Raw genomic sequence first — 21763 nt, 5'->3', positions numbered from 1 at the left:
ATTGTTTTTTCAATCACATGTGCTAAAAGGAGGAAAGAGTAAGAGATTGCCTGGAATGAGCAGGGAAGAGTTTTCCACTGTAAAGGGCAGTAAATGAAATAGTTTTTTCCCCCCTTAACCTTGGAGGCACACAAAACCACATCTGCTTCCGTTGAGAAAGTCAGTTTCTTATGACCAAGAACCAACTTGGCTTCAGTCCTGGCCTGGCTCCTGGCCCCTGGCTCAGACCCAGATAACCTGAGGGTCAGCAGACACATCCCTGTGTTTATGCTGACTCACCCTTTAAATCCATACTCACCTCTGCAGCTAGATGCAGAGGTTAAAACTTAGGTATTAGAGCAGAAAATCCTGAGCTAATCACTTCAGAGCAAGGATCCAGCAGTAGTGAGAAGAGCTGACCTGACATTTAGGAACTCCTACAACATATTCCCACAATTCTTTTACATCCCCAGGAGAGTTCTTCTGCTTTAAATACACCTGGATACTGTCTAAATTCCACCACCCCCCCCCCTCCCAGCACCAAGTCAACCAACTTAACAGGTGATGCACAAGAATACATAAAGACTCTGGTTAATGTGTGGGATGAATAAAGCAATGAACAGGATCTTAGGAGAAGCATTTGTAATCTGTGCTGGAATGAGGGCATCAAAAGATGCTGCAGGAAGGAGAGCTGTGTGGGTGTTTGTCCCAGATAGGTGGATCACTCAGTTGATTTAGGTCACCTCATATGACAGATGATGGTAATCTGCAAGTCTGCTAGTGCTCCACCCAGCCACCTTTAGTAAGAGCCTAAAGCTTGACATGATGGTCTTCCAGAAAGGCTTTTTAGCTTTAATGGGTCATCTCCTACTAGACCAGATTGCTCAAGGCCTCATCCAACCTGGCTTTGAACACTTCCAGGCTTGGAGCTTCCACAAATCCTCTGGACAACCTGTTGCAGTGCCTCACCACCTTCAGGGCCAAGAATTGTTTCCTCATGTCTCATCTCAGTCAAGCTTCTTCCAGTTTGAAGCCATTACCCCTTGTCCTGTCACTCTCCAAGCAAGAAGAGTTGGACATCAGAGTCCAGGCTGTCTCTGGAGGAATGACAGGTACTCCTGTACTCGTTGTCAGCACAATGCAGCATAAGCAGAAATAAAGCAACCTGAAGGTGGTATTAGAGCCTGGTGTGAAGGACCAAATGGGCACAATTAAAATACCCAGTGTTTTGCTGCTTTCATCTCTGTTCCCTGGCAGCAGCTTTTATGTTGTAGTTGTGAAATAGGCCCAAAGATTCAGGAGAAAAATAATTTTAAACCAAGCACTGTACAACTCCCATGCCAACCTCCTTCTCTTCAGCTCAGATGCCTTCATCATGTCACACAAGATGAGTGACAGTAGGAAGCTGAACCTTTGCAGGCTTCCCAAGCCTCTCCTTATGCTGCAGCATGTGTGCAGCCACACCAGCAGCAGGACAAGGACTGGGCAGCAGGGCTACTTGCTTTGCTCTTTTTTTCCTGGAGACTCCCAGCTCCTCCTCCTCCTCACTGACCCTGACACAAGGCTGCACAACCAAAGTGGCACCTGGAGCACAATGAGCCTGCCAAGCTAAAGCACAGCTTCTGCAAAGGGCTTCCCATAGCATTCTGAGCACCCAAAGTGAAATGCAAGAGGATTTTTTTTTGCAGAATGATGAAGAAACAGTTTTGGAGAGCAAAGAGAAAGCAGATACCATTCTCACCCCCTTCAAAAGTCATTCAAATGCAAATAAGCTACTGGACTCATCTCCCTATTGTGCAAGGTCCTATCCCAGGCAAGTTATTACCCAAAAAAGCTGGCATGCTCCCACTCCTGCCTCGAGTCTGCTACAGCTTAGTGGGCGAGAGTCAGTGTCCCAAACCTGACACAAGGTCACTGATCCATGATAAAATCAGTGGAAAATGAGCAAGTTTGACTCCTGTGATCACTGATTTCTTAAAAAAACACCAACAACAAAAAGGTTAAATTAAATAACCTAAAAAATCTTTTAAAAAATACAAAATCAAAGAGACCATTTCAATTCCAGCCTAAATTAATTTCATCACATTTGGAAAGGGGCTTCTTCAAAGAAGAACTAAATGCCACATTTCAGAGTACTAAGCCACCGAGCAGCTACGTTTCTCAGCAAGCTGTAGGTCACAGATACTTGTTTCACATACAACTAGACACAGCATATATTGGAGGCACTGAATTGTCACCAAATCCTTCAGAAGACATAACTCAGGAGGCTGGGGCTGAGGTGGTTCATCTTTTTTTTTCTGTTCAAACAGCATTCTTTCAGTGTTCCACAGGAAAATAAGCACTACCCAATGCCACAGACACAAGACCACAAACCGTGCTTTTTTTCCCCAAAACCTGATGGTTTTGTCAACTACTGTTACTCTTCCACAAAATTATCTACCCAAATAAAAAGGCAGTGGTGAAACAGGCTTGGAAAATCTAAAAAAAAAAAAACACCAAAATATCTTTTTCTCCACTATAGTCAAACCAGAGGATCTTAAAATAGCTTTGCCTGCTCTCAGTAGTGATAGATTCAATTACACATGCCCATTTTAGATTTCAGAGAGAAGAATTTATTTGCTAATAGCAGCATTATGGGGGTTTTTGTTTTGTTTTGGGGTTTTTTTCTTAATCACATTTGAAATACTTTTCAAAAGTCTCCTGAAGTTGGTGCTTGCCCCATTTTGTAGCGTTTTGGAGATGCAGTTTTAGCAGGTAGCAGAGGAAGGAAGCAGCAGTCAGGACAAGAGCCGCACCATAAGAATATTCCTTTCAGGGTTTGGGGTTTTTTCACTTTTATTACCTACAGAGTGTCAAAACCTGCTTGCAAATATATCTGTTGCCTGCTTCTAGAAACAGACACCGTGTTCATGCTTTGAAAGCCAAGGAATGGCATGCAAAAAAAAACCCAAAAACAAAAAGCAAACAACCCAGGAAACATCTGAATGGGTTAGAGCACAGCAGAAACGAGCAGGTTTGAGTGCCGGTTTAATACCAGGGTCATAAACAGGACTCATCAATAACCTAGAGATTTTCTCCAGCTTTGATAAAAAAGAGAAATGTTAGGGACACAAAGGTAAAAAACTGGCATTTAGGATCCTGAATCCATCTGCAAAATCTCACTACACACCTCCATAAAATAATATTCAGTTGGGAAAAGAAATCAGGAGTAGGCAAGGAGTATTTTTTTTTTCTTTTCATTTTCGCCCCCTATTCATTTATGAAACATAAAATAAAATGTGCTGACCTCCATTGCTAACACAAAACCAGCTTCTGGTGTCCACAGAGCAACACGAAGCACACACATTCTCTTTGCTACTTTGAGAATAGTTAGATTGTTTAAGTCTGTGATACAACCGTGTTATTCTGATGAGAGAGCACCTAGCCCTCAGGAGAAATGTTGTGACTAAATCTGGGGAATAACACCAGTGCAAAATGTGTTATAGCTCAAAAATCTGAAGGTGGCATCTTGCAACTAAACCCAGGTGTCTTCTGAATTGGTTTAAAAAATAATAACTAACCCCCAATTAAACAAAACCAGGTCTCATTAATAACAATAACACCTCGCTCTTACACAGCCAGTTAAACACTTTCATACCATTTCCTACTGTCTTCACAAATACTTTGCCATCTCTGAAATCTAAAAGCAATAATGATCTAAGAAATAAGTGTTGGAAGATTTCTCATTACAATAACGCTGACAAGGACTTTTTCCCGGGGGGAGGGGGCTGGAAAAAAGAGAAAGGGCAGTGCAGACTTAAATGGCATCATCAATTAGAGAAATCTTGAAAATTATAAACTCATTATCACCTACCAGAGAGCTGGTAAAAGCAAACAAGGATCACTCCCAGTTACAGTGTTTACAGGAACTGCTTACGCTTCTCTCTCTCAGCGCTGCTCCTCCCGCACAACAAAACCGCACATCCAGCCACAATCTGCCAGCTTATCACTGACAGAGACTTAAAACATTTGTTTCCTCAGGACTCAGGAAGGAAACCAAGCGGTTATTTCTGACTCCAGAGACCCAAATTCAGTTCTCACAGAAATACAAAGCTCGGATAGCACAGAAATAATTCTAGCCTAATCCTTACACCAGAGCTGATTTTGACCTCTCAAAATGAAAATAATTTGTCAAATCAAGGATGGACTTGCAAGCAAAGTCGGACTGAGCTTGGGTTTTTTTTTTCCCTAATGTTGCTATGTATTTATATGTAAACATACAGAACACACATCAGCACTTCTCTCTGTACAGCCTTAATATTGATGGGAATGGGATCAAGCAGGCCATACTAATTTTTCATTTTTTTTTTAAAAGAAATTATATTTTCACTGAGCTAAATGGCAGAACATCAGTTGATCTCAAGCAGGGCAGGATTGCAGCCCTGGTATGTGAGGAGAAAGGTGGTGGGTTTTTTTTTTTCCTTAAAATGCTGGGGTTTATGCTCTGTGTTTAAGCCTGCATTAATGAGAACACCTGAAGGATATGTCCCTCCCTTCCCAAAAAATATTCTGAGGAGCCTCCTCCTGTATATCCTCCAGCTGTATGTGCTCTAATTAAAAAGGCTGTGCTGCTTCCTGCTCCCCGCACTTCAAAAGGCCTCGCTGCTCCCCTTGACAATGCAGTGCCCGGTGCTGGTTCCTCTTACCTGTCTATGCTTATTTATGGCAAGCACCACTCACTGGAAGCCATAAACTGTGCCCATATTTTACTCTGTCTGAAATGTATAGCATGTATACATGAAAGAAATATTTAATGATCAAACTAATTTAAAACAAAACCAAAAAACCCCACAAACTGTAAAAAAACAGGCTGTATGGGGGGGAAATACTGCAGCTTGCTCTTTGGTCTTCTGGTTTTTGGAAATAAAAAGAAACTGACCTTTTTTTTTTTTTAATAGTCTGTTCCTAATTTTACATAACATTAAGTAAATATAGGCAAGGCTTCAGCTGGGGAAAAATATTTTGATTTTTATGCTGAATAATGATTGCTGGCCATCTACAACTGACCTCAAGCAACATGACAGGTTTTCGCAAGCCCATTTTTTAGGGGAAATTGAGAGGCAGAAAGAAACAGCGTCGATATAAATCTGCAGGGTTTTGTTTTGGTTTTAATCTGAAATAGTAGCAGTAGGAAAGGGTACTTGTCATGTCTAGAACATTATTTTTTAAAAACCACGGTATTTGCCATTCTCAGTCTTTGCAAAAAGCAACCTGAGTGATCTTTTCGTGCCAGGGAAACTCAAACGTACAATGTTTCCTCCCCAGTGCTCCCCGCTACTAGGTAGCAGCAACGGAAGGAAAACTTGCTGCTTTTCATTTGTATTTGTGCCTTTAGCTTTCTCAGTAAGTTTTAAAAGAGAGGGTATAAAAATCACAAATAACATGTGAGAGAGATGCTGTGTGCTTAAAAAATTCAAGTGATTCTGACTGGAGGGGAAGGAAGACTCATGGGTATGGGGCTTGCAAGTTGTAATCCCCAGAGGATTCAGAGAACAGGTACAAAGAGGAATGAACTCTCCTACTCAGACACAAAACACCTCTAGAGTACAGGAGGCTTGGAGATGAGCTGCCCAGCACCCTTGCCCATACTGCAGGTGGGAGTGCTGACAGGCCTGTGGTGGCTGTGGCCGGGCTGTGGAGGGGTAACCACCTGAGCCCTGGGAGAGCTGACAAGGGGTAACTACCTAAATGAGAGGAGGGCTGGCAAGAGATGACCACCTGAACAAGGGGAGGGCTGACAACGGGTGACCTCCTGGGCAAGGGGAGAGCTGACTGAGGGGTGACCTGCTCAGCAAGAGAAGGGATGCCAAGGGGTGACCACCTCAGCAAGGGGAGAGCTGGCAAGAGGTGACGTCCTGAGTATCAGGATGCATGGAAAACGTGTCTGAAACATGTTGTGTTAGAAACAGGTGGGGGCGAAATAACAGTAATAAAACCCAAACAACCCCAAAACACTACAAAACGGGTGTGGTTTAAAAGCGCACCTTAACATAACAGAGACAGGAGGGAGCCTCCTTCTCCCGAGTCGGCACCGCGGCTGTTTTATTTGTGTTGGCTTTCCGCCGGGGGTGCCGGAGTAGACCCTCCCCATCCTTGACAGGTATCCCAGAGCAGCAGCGGCAGCAGGCCCGCCGGGAGGGCGGGAGGAAGGTGGGCGGGAGGGAAGGAAGGGAAGAAAGGCGGGCGGGAGAGGGGGGCGGTCAGGAGCAACCGACGGCGGGACCTGCCCTCCCCGCCGCGCCCCGGGGCGCGGGTGGCGGCCGACGCCGAGCTCCCCGCGCCTTGAGGGCCAGCCCAGCGCCCCCGGCCCTCACAGGGTTAAGGTCTCTCCCGGCAGCCCGCCGCCCGCCCTCGCCTCCCAGTCACCGGCCGCCGTCGGGCCGCCTCACCTCGGTGTCGTTATTCAGGTTCCACAGATCCAGGCGCCCCATCCCGTCCACACAGGCGAAGAGCGCGGGATGCACTGGCGACCACATGACATCGTAGACATAGTCGGCATTGTCTTCAAAGGAGTAGAGCGGCTTGTTGTGCTGTAAAGCAGAGAGAAGCATGAAGACTTCGTGGCGCTAGTGCTGCCCGGGGCTGTCTGGCGAGTCTAATTAAAAACTTTGCACATTTACAAAGTGTCATAAAACTTCCCCAGATGAAAGGTCCTGGCGAAGGGTGTGGCTTGCGCTTTAATGGGGCAACAACTGTCCGGTGGGATAAATGAAATGCCCGGCGTGAGCTGGGTGGGACTCGCGGGGGACGGGGAGGCGGGAGCGCGGGGAGAGCGCCCGCGGCCTCTCCCGCTGCCGCCCAGCACTCCGGCGGCGAGAGGGGGTGGTGCGGGAGGCCGGCACCCAGGCACCGCTGTGCCCGCTCCAGCCAACCGCGCTTGCGGTCGCCCGCGATGAAGGACCGTGAGAGCGGCGGGGAGCGGCGCGGTGCCCTCCGCGGCCCTTCCGCGCACCGCGGGCGGCGCCTGACACCTAGCGGCGGGCGGGCCGAGCGCCCGCGCACAGCCCCGTTTTCCGCCGCTCCCCTCGGGGCCCCGCTTCTCGCCGCTCCCCTCAGCGCCCCACTCCCCGCCGCCGGCCTCAGGGCCCCTCTTCCAGCTGTTCTCCTCGGGGCCCCGCTTCCCTCGCCCTGCCCGGCCCCGCGGGTCCCCGTGCCCGGTGAGGCCGTGAGGGAAGGTTGTCATCGCCAGCGGGCGGGAAAGAAGTTCGGAAGTACATCAGGAATAAAGTGTAATTGTCCGTCATGAATTATTCATCGCATCTGGCTCGTCTTAATTTTTGCATAATGGTTTCGCTAATCCCCGATCAATTAATGGGAAATGAGATTTGAATGAGAATGAAAACTCCAGAGATGAAGGGAATTAAGCATTCTCATGGCTTGTGACAGGAAGCTAAACAATGGGACTCCTGCCTCCCCCGACCCTGCCGCCTTCCTGGCAAGCAGGGCACGGTGGGACAAGGGCCCGCTACCCCCCGACTCCCTTCTGCAAGGAGTAAGGCGAATGCCCCAGACCTGTCTGTGGAACATCTCTGCCAGGCTCCGCTGGAATTCTCCCTCAGCTCTTTTACAAAGGATACAACATCAGGAAGGCCTCAGTGCATTACGTGCTCATGCAATATTTGTCTGTAGAGTGGTTGATGACAACTATATAGTTTTTCACTTAAATATTATTAATTTAAAGAGATAAAGCAGTCTGTTTAATCTCTGTTTACAGCTGGGCCCTTGCCACTTGATTTTGGTCCTCCTGCACTACATGCTGGCTTTGCTAGATGGTGGGGTCAAGCAGTGTGTTGTTCATGTTGTTCTTTACTACTGTTTGGTAAGTGACATTGAAATACTTTTGTTTATCACAGGTATTAAAAAAAACCCCAAACAAGCAACCACCAACAACCAACCAACCAAATGTATTCAGAGCTCTAAAAAAAGTAAAATTACAAAAGAATTAACTCTATGGGCTCACTTTCCCTCTGCCTGAATTAAGGGAAGACAGTCTGAATGATTACAGGACCAGGTCCCAGATTCTCCTAACTGGCCTAATGGGTTTTGTGCATTTCCTAAAAAGAGTAAACATTGACAAGAAAATGAAACTAGACCTTGAGCTTATTACCTGACATTTCTACAACATTTAGTTGTGCAAAAGAACAGGGAAAAAAATTATATTGAAGGAGTATTTTCTTAGCTAAACAAGGTGTTGTTCTCCAACCTGCTTAGTGTGGAGCTACTTACATGTGTTAATGAATTGCTTACATACCTGTGCCAAAGTATTTGCAGGGTTGAGGACCAAATGCAGACTAAGCTTTTGAAGAGGCAGAGAGATTTCAGAGGAAATTTCCTAGTGAATCCTTACAACTGGGAGCTGGGAAATAGTATTCAGAGTGGGTCATGCAGATCCACAACGTCTGTCTGCTGTATTGTACATTTTCACTGAAAACATCTCATTTAGGTTCAAATATCAGCTAAATGCTGGGGAAACGGGCATTGAACACACTAGGGTACTGAAAAGAAATCTGTTCAGCTGCTAGATGGCTGCTGTTTTTCTTAATCATGGGAAACATGCTGCACATAGAGCACTTTAACACGTAATGTCATGGGAGAAGTAACAGAATTCCGCAGAATTAAGAGGATTATTAAGATATCAATCAATCCAAGGCAAATTTCAATCGGCATTTCTTTTTCATCAACATATCCAAACTTGTCTGCCACTCTATTTTCCAATTAATACCTAAAGACCAAGGCATTAAAAGGAAGGGTCAGAAGCTTTGGTTCTAGTCTGCATCTTGCTGTACACAGCCCTTTTATTGTCTTTAACAAATAGCTTTAGCTGATGTGCCTCAGTTTGCCCTGTTAGCCCAATAAAACCACTTGGAGATTGCTGGTATTTGAGGTGGAAAGCACAGCTGATAGGCAGCATGTGTTGCTTTTACCATGACAGTGGAAATATTCAGTCAGATGGGAAATCAGAGGGAAAATGTGGGCAACAGGATTACACAGCTTTTGAGAAAGGTAACAGACATTCAAGCAGTGACACACAAGTGGACGTGTTCCTATGTGATCTGCTTTAGGTCTAGCAGGGTGGTTGGACTTGATCAGCTTCCAAGCCCTACTATTCTGTGATCCTGTGAGAGGAGTTTGGAGTGGAACACTGAGAGGAAATAAGAAGTTGCAGCCAGGTGAGCAGCCCAACCAAAAGGCAAAAATCAACTGCAGCATGATGGGAGAAACAGGGAGACCTGTGATGTGGTACAGCCAGGCAGTGGTGGTGAAGCTGAAATACATTCACAGTGCTCCCAGTATCTGCCCTCTCTGCTTGAGCAGCCTTCAATGGTGAAAAACAAAGTATTTCCTATACTGTGTCCTTTTCTGCCTTTCACCCTTTAACAGAGAGGAACATAACTGCATCAGTCCAAACTAGAAGTCCTTTTTGCTTAGCATCCTGTCTTCAGTCATGACAGCAAGTGACCTTTCTTAAAAGCTGACATTTCATCCTGGTATGGATTTTCCCCCTGAGAGCAGTTACGCGGATTTCATTGTGCAGCCTGGGTTTGTAAGGCTAAGTGTGTATATAAATGTGTGCAGGACTTTCCTCACTGGAAGCCTGTTAACTAAGGGCTCAGAGCTGCAGAGTTTTTCAATGTAAGGATTTGTAAGGGCCAACACCCACTACTCTTAGAGCACACTAAAATGGAGAACCATGTAGAGGTTACTTCATAGCAGTTTTAAATTACCAGCATTTCAGACTTACACACTATATAACTACTATGTGACTATTGATTATAAAACAACTGGAATTTAAACTGGATGATCTTTCTTAAATACCAACCTGTTCTGGTTTTCAACAGACAAACTTGGGCCAAACCTACTTATCATAGAATGGCTTAGGTTGGAAGAGACTTCGGAAATTATCTACTCCAACCTCCCTGCCATGGGCAGGGATACTTCATAACTACCTCATCCAGCCTAGCATTGAACACCCCCAGGGAGGAGACATCCACAGCCTCCTTGGACAACCCATTTCAGTGTCTCGCCACCCTCATACTGAAGACCTTCTTCCAGTCTAAATCTCGCTCACCCTCAGCTTCAAACCATTCCAACTTATCCTATTGCTAGACACCCTTATGAAAAGTCCCATCTCCAGCCTTCCTGTAGCATCCCTTCATGTATTGGAAAGCAGCTATAAGGTGCCCCCAGAGTCTTTTGTAGGCTCCCTCAGCCTGTCCTCATAGCAGAGGTGCTCTAGCACTTGGATCATATTCTCAGTCCAACAGCTCTGTGTCCTTCTTATGCTGGGAACACCAGAGCTGGGTGCAGTTACTTATTACCCAAAAAGAGAATTTGGGGGGAAAATGTGCTTCTACTGAATTGACGGAGGTTTGCCATTGATTTCAACAGGACAGGATTCAAGCATTTAGTGGAAGAAGGTGAAAAAAGCAATTCTAAGACACATGGGTTTGCATCTTTATTTAAGCACATCCTCAGAGTGTCTATTGTGGATCCTCAGTGCTTGTAGACTGGTGTTGTTCAAAGGAACAATGCAGACTGAACTTGTAAATGGTTAGGAGCTGTCTAGGAGCTGGTGTTTGTCTATGAGATAAGACACTCATCAAAATAAATATTATGTATTTATATAAAAAGAGATTCCCCCCCCCCCCCCTACAAATCTGACCAGTCTATTCCACTTCTTATTTGCATAAAAGAATGTTCTTTAATCCAGGAGGCGCCACCCGTAAAGCAGCTAATTACCCATGTAAAGGAATGTGGACATGTCCACAGGTTTTAACTAGCATCTGACTTCTGAGAGCCTTGGAAAAAGCTATTGGCCTTGCCTCTTTCATGAAAGGAGTGTTTTACACCTTGGCACAATTCCTGTGAGAGTCAGCTGCACCTAAAGGTGCTTCTCTACACTGTTTCTTCAGCAGTAGAGATGTGGCACCACGTACTCTGGGGTACCCCCTACTTTCTTTCTTTCCTTTCTGAAGCCATTGAGTCAAACACTCTGATTTCAGCTCACACTGTACTAACAGCAGCCATGAGTGTTGTGTGGTCCTCTTAGAAGATGAGTCAAGCTAAATGGGTTCTTCTAGGTGTCCAGCAAATGTGACAGATTCCTTATTCCTTGGCATAGAAACTTTCTGAACAAGCTGATACATTTGTTTATGCTCAAGCTTGGGCTCTTGGAAAGAACAGAGCCAGAGCAGTCCTGAGCAGAGTGGCTGCTCTTGTGTCTGGCCCTTGAAAAATTAGGGAATAGAAGATTGAAACTAGATAAGGTCTGTATGTAAGGAACTAGAGGTCCCTAGATAAAGAACTCCCAAATCTGTTTTCTAATTGTTATGATCTGCTTTCTAGTTGTTCCCAAGGATGGCAATGGGAAAGAGAAATGGGGATGTTTATTGCTCTTGCGTTCTAGCCACCCAATGTCACTGGCTAACTTAGGTGCCCTAAATTGAGTTATACAAGTAACAGCTCCTTCACCTGTCTTTAAATTCCTTCTGGCAATCAGATTTAGTGTTGAGACATAGATAAACCTCTGGGACTCAATGGACATTTGGCTGAGCTGTGACCTCGCATGTCATCTCACTGTCTATGAGGTCACTGAATCTCACCTAAATTGCATTTTTGGGCAAGGGATCAGGCTTCACTTTTACATTTGGTAGCAGCACGGGGGAATAAGTGAGTGTTGAAATGACCCTTTACACCTCATAACCCTGTTTTATTTATTTAAGTGGTATTACTGCACTGGTTGGATTTGGGCATCCTGAAAGTTGCAGTCAAGGCAGAAAACTGCTCTTAGAAGTGATTGTTCTCGCAGAGATGCTGAAGCTGTTGCCTCTCTTAATTGCCAATAATAAAGTCCAATATTTTTTGCATAAACATGTGGAAATTATTATAGATGGAGGAGGGGACAAGGGTGAGGCCAAAAGGAAAGGGGCTATGGGAGCAGACCAAGTCTGCAGATAACATGACGATTACATTTTTGTGGTTTCCTTCAAAGTCAAAGCGTCACGGGTGAGCATACAAGAAGGAATCAAAGGAAAAAGAAAAAGCTGGATGATTGGCACAGGCTGTTCTAATGAGAACTGATCTCAATGGCCAATGCTGTGGCATAGAGGATAAGAAAGAAAAGAACTTAGGGAATCAGACATCACATGAATATAGGGGCATCAGAAAGTCAAACAGCAGAGCTTTTGGGGTCTGTGGAGATAATCTGGAAGCTATACCAACAGGTATATTCTATACTTGGTTAATCTTCCTTAACTGTTTTAAGTCCTCTGCTGAGGTGCAACACATTCAGGCTGTGCTGCCTAGACTTCAGTTGTTCTCTTCTACCTTTCCACTTGCCTGGGGGAGAAAGACCTTTGTATCCTCTGAAGAAAAGAAGCAGAAAGCATGGCATTCCTCTTCACCACTGCCTATTAGCTGAGGAACTATTTTCAGTGAGTTTTATATCAATTGTATGACTTGATGTCTAACATAAATTTGAATCGATGATACCCACTTGCAATGGATGATTTTGCAAACATCAGAAGCTGTGAGGCCTTGAAACTTGACAGAACAGACTTAAGAAAGACTTTATGAAGAAGCTAACAAGCAGACAGGTTTATAGCGAGGCACCAAGGAGGACAGTATTCCCCAGCTCACTTTTCTCCCCAGTTCCTGCTGGCCAGGCTGGTGTATGCTTGTTTCTGTTTTAGATCATCCAGTTTCACTACCAGGCTCTAGCCACTCTTATTCCACGCTTGCAAGTGCTGTGCCTACAGGTTTTCTTTGCTTGAGGTTTAATACCTTCTGCTCCACTTGCCCAGATCAAGCTGGGTGCAGTGTGGATGGCACCAACGGAGAAGCCCGCACAAGTATTTGCCATTTGTTCTGTATTTCCTCAGCCTGCTGACATCATCACTACATGCTAATCAAATTTACCACCTTTTGCTTAAAACATGCTTTAAGCAAGCCAGCACTTCTGGCTATGCTACTGACCATGTGTTTCAGTCCCTTTTGAAATGCTATCATTTTCTTTTGGGTTTCCACCTATTTCTAAAGATGCTTCAACTACTTCCTTTCAGAAGCTCAAAACGCTACTGGTCCTATTGTCCTTGCCTAGCAAAGTGAATCACAGTTTATGTAGCTCATACTCATGCCTTTTTGTGATTATATTCCTAGTTTTTTTTTTCCCCTCCCAGAGAAGGAGTTGCTAAGAAATATGAGCAAGGTATGGTTTCCCTAGACTGGTGGAAGAATCATGAGAGGAAACACTGAACACAGAGTGAAATGCTGAAGGGCAGATTTGGCCTTCTAACTCTAGTTGTTACTCCTTGTTTATATCCTGCATAGGCAGGATCAAGGAGCAGAGCTGAAGAGTCAGCGGGATGCTTTGGGAGCGGCTGGATCACTGTCCCCTGCTGTCATGCAGGAGAGGTGGTGGCATGCACTTAGGTCTTGAGCCTACTCTTGTTGGAGACTGGTCTCCCTGCTTCAGGCCTCTGGTTGTTGAAGAGAAGTACTTTGGCTCTAACTGTGAGGCAAGGAGGGGAGTGGGATAATTTTAACTGCTGTTCCCACCTCTGTGATTCTGACAGGAACATTCAATGTGAGGCCCCAGAAAATTCAATTTTTGTTTTTAATGGAAAATACTGCTTCATCCCAGGGTACCCAGCCCAGCATTGCATGTGGACTCAGCCAATTACCAGGCTGCTGCAGTTCCAGCTGCCAGGAAGTGCAAGCAAGAGCATAGGAACATTGCAGGACGCCTGACACAGCCTGATATTACAGCACCGTCTGCTGAACAGCCAGGATTAGTATTTGTAGCTGCTGCCACCAGGATGCCTGCAGAGCTTTCATGGGTCAGCAAGCAATGGCTTTGAGGCTAATTATTCTTGAAGAGAACTCCATCTTGCAGGATTTTGCAGGAACTCCATCTTTTTACTGACAGCAAAAGTCTGTGACCTGGTAGAGAAAGGATGACTACATGAAGCAGCTGGGACAAAATTTTCACTAGGGAAGAAGTCCTGGGCTTTATATTTTAATAAATTCCCTGAAATGTTTCACTATTACATGTGAGCTCAATCCTCCAGCATCATTCTGCAGCAGTGGGAGGTTTGCAGTTTGATTTCAGGGGAAAAAGGAATGATGACTTTGGTTTGTATCCTGAAATCCAATTCTGCTTTCCATGGGCAAAGGAAGCTTTCACTGCTACAGCTGGATTCATGCTAAGGGTTGCTGAAATAGTTTAGCCCACTGAGTTTTTCAGCACAGCCTTGGTATTTTAGATGACTGTTTTATTTTTCAGTGTTTCACAAAGAAGGAGCATGGTTCGTGAGAGTAAAATGAAGTATGTTGGCCAGCTGAAGAATATTTTCCTATCACTTTTCAAGTATGGCTACACCAAAAACCAGAATAATGAGAAACATTTCATGTGAAGAACTTGGGGCTAATTTCAAGCCACCTGACTTCACTTTGGTTTTGCTCTTTAAAATTACCTAGAAAATACCATAATCTTCTTTTTTGTACAGCTGGATGAGAGCCAGACCTCTGGCTCCAGAGGTAAAGGGCAAAAACTAAAAAAGTCCTGTCTGAACAGGCAACTCCACCCTCTTCCCCAAGTCAGCTTGGCCTTTTGACAGAAAGTGAGCTCTGAAGCAAATTCATTCATTGCCTTGCTTTTGGATCAAGCTCAACATTCTGAACTCACACCACAGAGAGACAGTTTCCATGAAATCCAGAGTGCTATTTTATCACCCTTTGTCTTTCCCTGTAAGCAGACAGAATTAGCATTTGGACAGTGATTAATCAGATGAATCATTTAAACTGCTTTGATAAAAGAGAAAAGGCAGCACTGGAAATGCAGTGGTGTCAAAAAGGAGGGTGGCTGCCCTATAAGCAGAGTCAAGATGGAGCTCTGTGTTGTGATGCAGCAGGAACAGGGACCCTTCTAGCCAAGTATCCAAAATAAGAGGAGTGAAATTGTCCCCTGAGATAGGCATTTGAGCCCCACCAAAATCAGTGGGAGGGAGGAGTAGTAAAGGATTCCCCAGAGAGAAGAAAATAGGGAGAACTGTCTGTATTCATCCCACCTACTCCCAAAACCAGACTGTAATCTTGGTCTCACTCATAGTTAATTGTTTCTTTTCCCCTTTTTCCTTCTTGATGTTATTTCTTCTACCTTCTAAAGTCCTCATACTCTTTTGAGATGGCACTAGAGGCAGATGCAAATCCAGATTTTGTGAGGTGATAGTGCAGAATGTAGGTTAGCATCTGGTCAGAACACACAGCAGCTTTCTTCTGCTTGTATCTCAGCTATTCTTTGTGTGGCATGAGTTAAAGAGGCTTATTCCTTCCTGGTAGTAGTTTGGGAGAAGCCAAAATGAGAAGATAGGCCCAGGAGCTCAGAGGTGCTGCCCCATCTGCCAGTGTAGAGATGACCCAAGGCTGTCAAGAGAGCCATCAAAAGCTACAACAATTATGTGCCAGACTTTGGCTCCTGTGTAGTAAATGGTGGGAAGCAATGGTAATACCTCATGCATTGCAATTACTTCTTTGCAGTGGCTGCATAAGAAATCAAAGTACGGAGGCCCTAAATAAAGGATTCAGGAGGATCCCACTTTATATGCTGTTAGTCACCTAAAATGCCTCATGTGCTAATGTGAGCATGGCCCTAAGGATTTAAGAAAGCTTAGAAAATGACATTAAACGTGAGTAGGTTCAAGACTGAAAGTAGTGATAGTTTCTAAACTTCACAGAGTCCAACTCCCATCTACACTTGAGTATGTGCAAGGTAGGGGGCATGAGTAACCTCTCCATTTCACCAGTCCATTTCACTGTTGGGTACCTGGATGACCCTGGTACAAAGCAGGAGAAGTAGGGTTGGCCCAAAGTGGACAAAACTGGTTTTCATCAGGAAGTGTCAGCATATTAAAATCAAAACTCTTCTCTGAGAAGATCCTACTTTCAGTGAAACCAGAGTTACTCACAAGCACAAGATACAGCTCAAAACAAAATGGCAAGTCCATCACCGCACTTCTTCCCCTCAGGGAAGACTCATGTTCCAGTCCCACTCAGGGAGGCCTTTGCAGCATGTCTTGGTGCACAAACCCCAGGCTTACAGGATGCTCTTATGGAGCTCCTACACTCCTCATGGCCAGCTGCATATTCACTGGTATATGACCCTTGTCTATAAGGCAGGGGAATGCATTAACACCATTAACCACCAACACAGGATTACAGAATCACAGAACTGTCTTGATTGGAAAAGACCTCTAAGATCATTGAGTCCAACCATTGACCTAGCACCACTATGGCCATTATGCCACATCCTGAAATGCCACATCCACACATTTCATGAACACTGCCAGGATGGTGACTCCCCCCCAACCCCCAGGGCAGCCTGTTCCAATGCCTGACCATTCTTTCAGCTAAGAGATTTTTTGTAATATCCAACCTAAGCTCCCACTGACACAATTTCAGGCAGTGTCCTTGTGTCCTATCACTTGATAGTAGAGAAAAGAGACCAACACCCACCTCACACCAGCCTCCTTTCAGAGAGTTGTAGAGAGCAATGAGATCTCCCCTCGCCTTCCTCAGTTCCCTCAGCTGCTCCTCGTAAGACTTGTTCTCTAGACCCTTTACCAGCTGTGACTCTGATCCACTCTAATTATCTGTCACAGGACTTAACTAAATCAACTCATTGACTCCAGCATTGCCAGTTACAATTAAAACAATTTTCATGAGGGAGAATTCACCAAGTTGTCATACTCCATTCACTGAGTTTACTGTCCCTTTGTCATGACTACAGGCCTGACTACCGTTTTGTTTAGATCTTTGTGAAGAGAAGACAAAGCAGAGGGACTAGCAAGGAGCTACCCTGATGCACTCACTGAGGGCATCGTCTTAGTGGCAGAGTCACCATACCTGGAGATGTTCAAAAAGCATGTTGATAGGGCACTTGGGGACACAGTTTAGTGGGCATGATGCTGTTGGGTTGGCAGCTGCACTTGATGATCTTTCTAACCAAATGATTCTGACATGCTAAGTAAGGCAAACCTGACAGGAACACAAAAGCAGGTAGTCCGTCACTGAAGGCATGTGTCCTCTGGATCAGTTAGTCCTTGCTAATAGGTGTGTGGTAGTCCTGCTACCAGTCTGCTCACCTCTGTCCCTCCTAATTATGGCACTCACCACCATTACTTAAACATTGGGCAAGGAGGAAGATAAGCATGGAAGAGGTTACAGCGATGTTGCTACACATATTCCAATCTTTCCTCAACTGTCCATCTGAGTGTGACCTAGGCATGCAGGAGGAGAAAACCAGTCATAAACACCTCCCCTCAATGGAAGTATGAGAGATAAAGATGTGAAGGATGAAAGAGGTAACAAAATCCAGCTCTCTGTCCATACATTTATTGACTCCATGTGCAGCAAACAAGCTGTCTTCTAGGCTTTAGCTGATACAGTCCCTACAGTCCAAAGGAAGCTCCTGTCCCTTGACACAATACGTGAAGACTTGCACTCCAAACAGCAATTGCTGCAATAATAACAATACTTACAGTTCATCATTTAACCTCATGCTATTCCTTCATGAGGATTAGTGCTTAATTAATTAACAACACTTAGCATTTCCACTTAGCACTTTACCTCTTCAAAGCCTCATACAGACAATACCTAATTAAGGGCAGAGCTCTACAAACACTTCACATCAGGACTTCCCTTTGCCAGCTCTGCATCCAAGACTTGCTCACATGCTCGCTAGTTGAAAGCCCTTTTGACTTCATCAGAAACCAGAAAATGCCCTGGCTATCAAGTGACTACCTCTGCAAATTCCTTTTCCTCCTACTTCTGGTTGCTCACAGTTTACACAGGGATCTAATTATTGGCTAACAGCATAGGTGATAATATGAACCTTGTATTAGTTTTATCTACAAGACCTTCCTTCTTTCCTCAGTGCAAACCTTAGTCTCAGTCACCTGGTTGCACTGCCTTTAGAGAGAAAACGTGTTAACCACAAAACCAGATAAAATGTCAAGCCAGAGTTTTAAAGGGAAATGTTGCTTTCAAGCCATCAGTCAAATGCCTGCTAAGAAAGTGCCTTTCTTGTAAGCACCCCAGGGTGCTACACAACATCAATAGACAATACAGACACAGAGCTTTTATGGTTCACTTTACAATTGGACCTTGACTCTGAACCTGTGAAACAGAAAGGAATTGAATTTCATGACCAGAGAGGATAACGTGCACAGGATTAAGCAGACAACACTGGTAGAAGCAGGAAAGCAATGCAGCATTGGATGCTGATAGAGAGATTAAAGGTACAAATGACAAACAAACCATTTCTGAGTAAACTCTCATAAACCAACACCCAATGCTTTGTATCAATCCACTATTTTTTCAGAGAATCAAACATGCTGATAGGTTTCTTCAAAGCCCACTGACTGACCAGGCTCTGACTGAACAAAGAGAGCCCTAAATATGTAATAGCTTCAGCCAAGAGAATTATCCAGACAGTATCACATCATAGAATCACACCACAGAATCATTTTGGTTGGGAAAGATCTTTAAGACCATTGAGGCTGACAGTTACTTAACTCTGCCAAGTCTGATGCTAAAACATGACCTTCAGTACCATGTCTGCTTCTTTGGAACACCTCCTGGCATGGGAATTCATCCACCTCCTCGGGAAGTCTTTCCCAGTCTTTAAGAACCCTTTCAGGGAAGAATTTTCTTCTAATATCCAACCTAAATCCTTCCCCTGGTGCAACTTAAGGCCATTTCCTATCCTCCTTTCACTTGTTAGTAGGGAGAAGAGACCAATGTCACCTGGCTCCAACCACCTTTCAGGGAGTTGTAGAGAGCCAGAAGATGTGCCCTCAGCTAAACAATCCTATTTCCCTCAGCTGCTCCTCACCAGCCCTGTTCTCCACACCCTTCACCAACTTTGTTGCCCTTCTCTGGACCTGCTCCAGCAGCCCAATGTCTTTCTTGCAGTGAGGACCCCAAAACTGAACCGAGGACTTAAGGTGTGGCCTCACCAGTGCTGAATACAGGGAGACAATCACTTCCCTGGTCCTGCTGTATGGAAAGAAACTTCTGCCAGAAAGAAAACAAAGAAAATACTCATCACAGCTTGAGAATGTGTCTAGTGTCTCAGAGAATGTCCTCACAGGGCAGTTACTGACACTGCTCAGGCCTGCTCCAGAAGAAAGCAAGCAATCCAGTACAGCATCGTGGCTTCCAGCTCTGAGTGGAGCTGTGGTGTGTCATATACACATCACAGCTCACATCAGCTAGGTCAAACAGCCTCCTCTTCAGGAAGCCCCTCTTGCCAGATGAGCTACAGCTTGAGAGATAGTAGAAATGTAAATGGTTTGGTTCTTTGAAAACTGACTGTATTGGATTTGACCTAACCATTTTGGCACCAAACTCTTCCACAAGGATAACTGTACACTGCTAGCTGCAGCATCTTTGACCCCAAAATATGCTGTGCTAGAGTTACTGCTAACTTCTAAAATCTCAGGGGCTCAAAATAAAACCCGTGTTTTATTATCATTTAATATAATTTCATCTAAGCTGCAGATGGATGAGACCCTTATAGCCATATTCAGCATCAAGCTGAGGGTCAGATACTCATCCTAGACTTTCCTGAATATCTGTGTTTGGAAGTCAGTACCCGTGTTTTAATTTCTCCTCAATCCTCACAGACTCTTTCCCCCTTACTTGGCTCCAGCTTCACTCCCCCAGTATTTCTTTGCCAGAAGTTACCACTGCCCAGGACTCCTTTATCTTAGACAGCAAACACCCTAGCAACCCCCAACCAGCTAACATCTAAACCCTCCATCACTTGGTTATCCTTTTTATATCCTTCGTTATCCTGAGGTTTACCACCCATGACCCATCTCAGATCCATTCCAGCCTGCCCAGGATTACTCCCCTGGACCACTTCTGCATTGGTTAAGACTGGATTCACTGGTGTATGTGGTTACATGCAAATCAGGTAAATTATCCACCTCTTTGTTGAATGAGTTTCCTAAAATGTAACACTCAAACAAAACCTTCAGCTGTGGTCAGCTTGGGTCAGGAAAAGATACCACCTGCTAATTAGCTTGCAAATTGGGTCAGGCCATTAACAAACTATGGAAACTGACTCTAGTTCTTGTCTGGGAAACTTTTTGTTTCCTAGTGCTTGTGCTTTTGTTTGCAGCACAAGGCTCTCACATGAGCCCTTCTGTTCCCTTTTGTATGTACATTTGCTGTGCATCTGTCCTAGCACCTCCAAGCACTGATGCCTTGGAAGAACACATGCTGAGATACTTCCTGATTGGGCTCAGCTTCCAGCACTGGAACTTTGCTGGGTGCAGTTCAAGATGTGAAATAAACACAGTCATGAAAACATGGATGAGACAAAAGCCTGGCAGTTCCCTGCTCTGGTGTATGACAGAAAGAACTGATTAGATGACTTACACTACTGGGATTTTACTGCTTATTCTCCTGTTCAACTCACCCTATACAAGGAATCAGGTTGGTCTCTTTAGTCATAGAATCATAGAATGGTAAGGGTTGGAAAGAATGTTTGGAAACCATCAAGTCCAACCTCCCTGCCAAAGCAGGATCACTTAAGGCAGGTCACACAGGAAGGCATCCAGACTGGTCTTGAAAGGCTCCAGAGGAGGAGACTCCATAGCCTCTCTGGGCAGCCTGTCCCAGTGCTCTGGCATCCTCACAGTAAAGAAAATTTTCTCATGTTGAGGTGGAACATCCTCTGTTCCAGTTTGTATCCATTTCCCCTTGTCCTATCACAGGACACCATTGAAAATAGACTGGCCCCTTGTTCTTGACACCTACCTTCCAGATATTTATAAACACTAATAAGATCTCCACTCAGTCTTCTCCAGGCTAAACAGCCCCAGGTCTCTCAGCCTTTCCTCATAAGACAGATTTTCAGTCCCTTCATCATCCTCATAGTTTCCATTGGACACTCATTTTAGTATATCCCTGTCCCTCTATAACTGAGGAGCTGAGAACTGAACACACTACTCCAGATGTGGTCTCAGCAGGGTAGAGTAGAGGGGGAGGAGACCTGACCTTACCTGCTGGCCACACTTTTCTTAATGCACCCCAGGTTACCATTGTCCTTCTTTGCCACAAGGGCATATTGCTGTCCATTAATAACTTGCTGTCCATCAGGTCTCCAAAGTCCTGATCCATAGGTTGCCATTACCCTGTATTCCTACAGTTCTACGGGGTGTTTGGGTTTCAGAGCTTCACAGGGCTGTGTAATCATTGCTGCTGTTCATAATGGTCTCCATATAAGAGGTCAAGGAGACACCTCAACAGAGTAGTCAACAACCCATCCATGGTGGTCACAGATGCAAGCTCCAGCACGTATTTCCTCCCTGCTTCCAGCCATCAGAGTCAAATTGTACTTTGTGACTATCACAGCCTCCTAGGGCAATGCATTTCATGAGTGACATTGATTGTGTTAAGTCAAACATGTGCCTCCCCTCCCTCTTCATCACAGCAAAGTGTTCCTTGCAATTTAGCCTGCACAGGGACTGCTGCCTGGATTGTTTAATGACTTACAGTATAAGACATCCTCATCTTATTGCTTCATGGAACACATTCCAGGGTGAACATGGCTGACACAGTTATACCAGGTCTATATTTCACTTACCATTCTACCACTACCCCTGTTCTATGCACAGCCTCTCAATGAATTGATGCTTGGGATCTGGTGGAATGAAATAGTGAAATGTCTCTGACA

General features: G+C 44.8%; 1 protein-coding gene across 13 annotated transcripts in view; it reads right to left on the bottom strand.

Annotated features, from left to right (window-relative positions):
• The window catches only part of DYNC1I1 (dynein cytoplasmic 1 intermediate chain 1), a 203899-nt gene that overhangs the window by 18599 nt on the left and 163537 nt on the right, over positions 1 to 21763 (bottom strand). For all 13 annotated transcript variants that reach the window (XM_068157059.1, XM_068157058.1, XM_068157057.1 and 10 more), the window contains one exon: positions 6408 to 6548. In XM_068157059.1, coding sequence (XP_068013160.1) covers positions 6408 to 6548 — 141 coding nt within the window. The remainder of the gene's footprint in view (positions 1 to 6407; positions 6549 to 21763) is intronic.

Source organism: Melanerpes formicivorus, unplaced genomic scaffold (assembly GCF_026170545.1).
Source record: "Melanerpes formicivorus ecotype bairdi unplaced genomic scaffold, bMelFor1.0.p_v2 SCAF_35, whole genome shotgun sequence".
Classification (NCBI taxonomy): Eukaryota; Metazoa; Chordata; class Aves; order Piciformes; family Picidae; genus Melanerpes; species Melanerpes formicivorus.
Note: the sequence above shows the minus strand (reverse complement) of the source record. Positions and strands in the feature narration are given on the sequence as shown.